Source organism: Triticum dicoccoides, chromosome 6B (genome assembly GCF_002162155.2).
Source record: "Triticum dicoccoides isolate Atlit2015 ecotype Zavitan chromosome 6B, WEW_v2.0, whole genome shotgun sequence".
NCBI classification, from domain to species: Eukaryota; Viridiplantae; Streptophyta; class Magnoliopsida; order Poales; family Poaceae; genus Triticum; species Triticum dicoccoides.
The window spans coordinates 548394567-548400846 of NC_041391.1; the positions used below are offsets into that span (position 1 = coordinate 548394567).

Sequence of the window (6280 nt, forward strand, 5' to 3'; positions counted from 1 at the left end):
GCTTGCAACCAAGTAGAGAGGACGTACTTTCGGTCTTCGGTTTGAGGGACTGTTTGTGGGCGATCTATGGGATTGTTCATCGACGGTTCGAGGGACTCCAAGTACGATCTACACCGACACGTTCTTCTTTCGCTACAACTCGGTGACGGTAACGATCGTGATCTCAACCCGTTACGTATCTTCATATTGATCTTGGGTGTGCGTAGGCTTATTTTTTTTGTTTCTACTACGTTTCCCAATAGGGTAGGCCTGTCGGGTCTGACGTGGTGGACGTGCCCGGGCATCCCATGTCAGGCCGGGCGTTCGAGGTCAGTTTGAGGTGGCCGTCTGAGTTGGTTTTTCTTTTACTGGTCATTGACCGGTATACCTGGCCATAAGTCGGACTGGGCCGGGCTAATAAAACCCGTAGCAAAAAACCTAGGCTCGGCTCGGGCCTAGATTTCAGACCCAAGCCCGACCCATCAGTGGAAAAGCCCATCGGGCCTCGGGCCAGACCGCTTTCTTAAAAGGCAAATATGCCAAGCCCAAGCCTGGTCCTGCCCAGCCTTCAGGCTCAAAACTTAGGCCCAGACCCAAGCCCATGGGCAAGACCGAGCTAGGCCAGGTTTTCCATGGCCAGGTATAGTAGAACCGGACGTCTGCGCGGGCTTTTGTGGGGCTTGGGGTGCCTGCTCTAATGTTTTCCTTGTCTTGAAGATTGTTTGGCCGACATCCCCAGGAGGATGTGAACTATTCCTGTTTGCCATCTCTCGTCCACTAGATACGACCAAACCTCTTGGTCCTCTGCTTGCAAGAAAAGAAAGAAGCTCTGTCGCTTTGATCCGTGTCACGCCGAACATCTGACCTGCACCTCGGCAGCTGCATTTTCCGTGCACACCAAGAACCCTCCACGCCGCGCTCCTCGCCGTCCGATCCCCGGGCCCGACGCCTCCCCGTCCTTGGATCGACCAACCGACCACTCTTCCCCGCACACGGCACACGCGCCTCCCGAGACAGCAGCGGCAACGCAGACACACATTGCAGCACGGTCGCACAGGCGGCTCCGGCTCCTGCTCCTGCTCGCTCGGCCCCGTCCTGTAACTGCCCGCAATCTCGCCCCGACCCCCGCGCGCGGCGGCCCGGCGATCAGACCAATGGACGCGCGCCGGGTCGGCGGCCGCATCGCGGCGGCGCGGAGGGCCCTCACGGGCGCGGGCGCGGGCGCGCTGCCCCTCCCGGTGCGGATCACCAACGGCCTCGCGATGGTCTCGCTCGTGCTCTCCTCCTGCGACCTGCTCCGCCTCTGCAGCGACCCGGGCCGGCCCCTCAGATTCCCCCTCGGCGGCCGCGAGTTCGCCACCGTCGTCTGCCAGCTCGCCTCCGTCGTCTACCTCCTCAGCCTCTTCGCCGTGCCCTTCGCGCAGTCCGCCAGCGGTCGCCGCGAGGAGGGGCAGGACGGCTCCCGCCGCTCGCCGGCGGCCGTCGCGCCCGCGCCAATGCCTGACTGCCCGGACGACGGGGACGAGGAGATCGTCGCCGCGGTGGTTTCCGGGGAGCTCCCGTCGCACCGTCTGGAGTCGCGGCTTCGGGATTGCCGCCGCGCGGCCAGGCTGAGGCGAGAGGCGCTGCGGCGGATAACCGGGCGGGGCCTGGAGGGGCTCCCCTTCGAAGGGATCGACTATGAGGCCATTCTGGGGCAATGCTGCGAGATGCCCGTCGGGTATGTGCAGCTGCCGGTCGGGGTCGCCGGCCCGCTGCTCCTGGACGGGCGCGACTACCATGTTCCCATGGCCACCACTGAGGGATGCCTCGTTGCCAGCGTTAACCGCGGCTGCAGGGCCATTGCAGCGTCTGGGGGTGCCTTCAGCGTGCTGCTCCGTGACGCCATGTCCCGCGCGCCCGCCGTCAAGTTGCCTAGCGCCAAGCGGGCAGCGGAGCTCAAGATGTTTGTTGAGGCGCCTGCCAATTTTGAGGCGCTGGCTGCTGTCTTCAATAAGTAGGCCTCTCACTCTCTGATGATCTAGTATAGTGTGAGTGATGATTGAAAAATGCCTTCTTTTGCTGTCATGTCATGTTTTCAGTATTGGTGTCATGCTCATAGCTAGAAGTAGCACTGCATGTGTTTTTAAATCCGGTGATTGCCACCCAAGCAAGTCCCTTTCTCATTTTGTTGATAATGGGGTAGTGGATACAGGGTATTATTGCCATATTGCACATGCACTCTGTTAAGGCAACTACAACGTCTTTAACCACATATTGAGGCATCAGTAGACTTATATTGCCTGATTCATCTGATTGCTACTAGCTAACTGCGATAAATGCCAGCGTATACCTTTTCTGCATTATTTGGCCTTGAATTGTCATTTTGCGTTTCTTCAAACCTCGGGGAGCGGGGACAAAGTGTCGCTTTGCGTTTCCTCAAACCTCGGGGAACGGCGACAAAGTGTCGCTTTGTGTTTCTTCAAACCTTGGGGAACGGCGACAAAGTGTCGCTTTGTGTTTCCTCAAACCTCGGGAATGGCGACAAAGTGTCGCTGTCTCCTCAAACGTGTGTCAGTTTTCGCTTCTCGAATTTTAGAGCATCTGAAATTGATGTCATCTTGTGCACTTTAAACCGTTAGCGAATGCTGGCGTATCCTCTTTCAGAGGTTCAGGATGCACATCACATATGTTCTGTCGGTTTATGGCGTTTAGACTCAGCTTGTTACTCGCTGTTTGTAATGTTTTATTGTTGGCCTAGTTACTATACCTATGTGTCAGTCTATACTGTGTAGATGCTTAGGCAGTTATTGTTTCCCTTTTTTCGAACATAGAGGGACTTTTGGTCCATGTGTAGAAGTTTTTAATATTGTCATTTTTAGTACTCTTTATAATTGGGGTATTGTTCGTTCATACCGTTTCATAGTTGTGGCGTTCTTTACGTTGTTATTTTCTGTTCTTTCAAAGTCTAGAGAAATCATGGAAACATGTGTTGCCATCGGCAGATGTTAGCTTAGGTCATTCCTTAGCAGTTTTTGCATTGGTTAACTTCCATGGGTACTTTAGAGTTGGTAATAAGTTTAACAAATGGCATCTTTGTTAGCTTGTGCTTTAGCATTTGATTCTTGGTGCATCGTATACTGTCAAATTACTCAAAGTTTAGATACATGGTCTGTTGTTAGTACCAGACAGATGGCACTTTGTTTGATGTGATGTTTGCTGCTTTGGTGCTAATGTTTAAACAAGGATTGCATTTTCTCAAACAGCTTTTACTCCATGTGTGATTTATTTCATGAGTACCCAAGTTTGTTATCCTCTTATTTATTATATCCCATGGCTCACATTTAGTTCTGTATGAAGTATATGTATACTGTATAAGTACTTCTACGCCTAGATAATTTGACCTGCTTGCTTGATTCACTGTGTACTGTGCGTCCTTTCTTAACTAAATTAATTAATACAGTTAATGTAAGGGTAAACCTCTGTAGCAATTGTAACAACCCAGTTGTTTGCATTGTCTGGTATCCACAGATCAAGCAGATTTGGTAGGCTACAAGGTATTCAGTGTGCACTAGCTGGAAGAAACCTTTACATGAGGTTTACCTGTAGTACTGGAGATGCTATGGGGATGAATATGGTGTCAAAAGGTGTCGAAAATGTCTTGGGCTACCTGCGGAACAACTTCCCCGACATGGAAGTCATCAGCATATCTGGTTTGAACTCTTTCCTTGCAAACTGTGACTTGCATTCTTTCTCTAAAAACTAATACATCCTTTTAGCAGATAACTAATGCACTGCTTTGCTGATCAATGCAAACAATAGATCTGCTAGTTTTCTGTTGACCCGGAGCAAACTTACCGTAGTCCTTTTATAAAAAAAAAACTTACCATGGTCCTATTTATGATATATGTTGTAGTGGACCAATTCAGCACTTGCCCTGGATGTATAGTAGTACCCAATATCACCATGGTTCTTTTGTCCAGCATTTGAAAAATTATTTAATTTTTTGCTTATATCAGGTAACTACTGTTCAGACAAGAAGGCTACTGCTGTAAATTGGATAGAAGGTCGCGGGAAATCTGTTGTTTGTGAGGCTACAATTAAAGGAAGAGTTGTGCAGAGTGTTCTGAAAACCACTGTGGAAAAACTTGTCGAGCTTAACATTATCAAAAACCTTGCTGGGTCAGCTGTAGCTGGAGCTCTTGGAGGTTTCAATGCTCATGCAAGCAATATTGTAACTGCACTATTCATTGCTACTGGCCAGGATCCTGCGCAAAATGTTGAAAGCTCACAGTGCATCACCATGTTGGAGGCAGTGAATGAGGGAAAAGATCTCCACATCTCTGTGACCATGCCGTCCATCGAGGTGATCCCATTTTCCTTTCTGTTCTTGGTAGCTGGAATCAAGTTCCTTCTCTATGTAGATTGTAGCGCAGTCTGTAATCGCCAGGCTTCAGTGATTAAAATTATTAGCCAAGAAGTCTTTGCTGAATCATTTGTTTTCCTGTTATGCTTTCTGATCCGTAATTCGATCAATCCTTCATTTCTACTGTTCTTCTCATATTAATATGTCCATTATAATGACTTTAGTTTGTATTTCTCAGGTTGGTACAATTGGAGGGGGCACCTCTCTCACCTCACAGGCCGCGTGTTTGAACCTGCTTGGTGTGAAGGGCCCAAATCATGGCTCGCCGGGCGCGAATGCTAGACTTTTGGCTACCATTGTAGCGGGCAGTGTGCTTGCTGGCGAGCTCTCTCTCCTCGCTGCTCTAGCCGCTGGTCAGCTTGTGAAGAGCCACATGAAGTACAATCGATCGAGTAAAGATGTTGCGAATGCTGCTTCGTGAGTAGCCCCCTGGGATCCATCCAGTGCTTACCGTGTTGAGACAGGAGACTAGCAAATTAGCAGAGTAGTGAGACTTGCCTGTACATACTGCTGATTAAGCGAGCGAGTCTTGTTTAGGTTCCCTTCGGATCGCAGGCATCAGAAACCAGATGCGACCTGTATTGCGAGCATAATTTGTGAAGGAGAAAACACCTGACCTATCGTGCAGTTTCTGATTGTAACTTTTGTTTGTGTAGCCCTGCGGATGTTTATGTTTTCTTGTGTAACCATTTAGACATGTTTTTTCTTCAGTTGTTTGAGATAGCAGCAGATCAGAATATCAGATTAGCTTGTGATTCATGTTACTGTTCTCTCTATGCAGTATGCTAGATTTTAAATTTTGTCTGTGGTATGAAGGTCCAGTGTGTTTATTTTTTCCTGGAGGAAAGGAGCTTCACGGCCCCATTTCCATTAAACTGACATACTTCCTCCGGATTTAGTTGCCGCTCAAACAGATGTATCTAGCACTGAAATGAAGAGTGTACCGGTCAAAATATCCTTTTTTCTGTTTTTTCCGAATAAAAACAGCCTACATCAACAAGGTGCTAACCCGCCAAGCTTAGTGTAAAATCTTTTAATAAGCAGCAAAGTAACTTGCAAAAGCTAACCTGATGCCAACGCAAGAAAGCAACTCTTACACAGCGAGAGACTAGTACATACTACAGCAGGGAACAGTAAAACTGACAGCTCAAAATAAAAAGGAACGGTATAACTAAACTAGCAGAATTCAGGAACAGTAAATTAAAAATAGAATTAGGACTTTTAGCATTTCCTACCCACTGCACTGTGCACTACAGAGAAATTTAGCCAGAGGATAGAAGAAGAAAAGGGATCAATGCTTTCTTCCATGCAACATAACCCACAATTACCTTATCGTCCCATCCTCTTTTCTTAAGATTATCTTTAGAAGGGTGCTATTCTTAAAAACTAGCAAAGAGAAATCTTCGATTTTTAGATACATTTTCATCCTCCAAATATCGTTACAAGGAAATTGAGCCTGCCTATGCAATCAAATAAGCATAGAGAGACTTCACCGGGACAACATTTCACTTGGTTAAAAGCCATACAACCTCGTCTAGTTCATTGTTTCGAGTCACCTGACCAAGTAAATCTGAAAACTTATTCCACATATCCAACGTGTCAGAGTGAAAGTATCTTCTGAACAGAATGCAATCAAAATCGTGCCTAAAAACTTTGGCGGCATTAAAATGTTGACAAAAGATCAAGTTGTAAAGTCTAGGAAAAAGCAGACATGGAGGTTGATCTGTGACATCCTCCCAAAATCTTTACTTGCACCAAGGGACAGAGACGGGATTGGGCCAGGCCCTGGGCCTGCTTTTATTGTAAGTTGTACAATCCTAAGAGAGCTACATCTCGCTTATAGCGAGTATAGCTCTCGTCTAGCCTGAAGAGTCCACAAGTATGGGCCAGCCGGAT

The 6280-nt window shown here is 48.0% G+C and overlaps 1 protein-coding gene across 1 annotated transcript; it reads left to right on the plus strand.

Moving 5' to 3' along the window:
• The first annotated feature begins 1118 nt into the window (after window positions 1–1118).
• On the plus strand, window positions 1119–5123 carry LOC119320070 (3-hydroxy-3-methylglutaryl-coenzyme A reductase 1-like). Its single transcript, XM_037594205.1, has 4 exons — window positions 1119–1975; window positions 3490–3671; window positions 3978–4324; window positions 4563–5123. Exons 1-4 carry the CDS (start codon window positions 1134–1136, stop codon window positions 4803–4805), a joined length of 1614 nt encoding a protein of 537 aa, XP_037450102.1. The 5' UTR covers window positions 1119–1133; the 3' UTR covers window positions 4806–5123.
• The last annotated feature ends 1157 nt before the right edge of the window (window positions 5124–6280 follow it).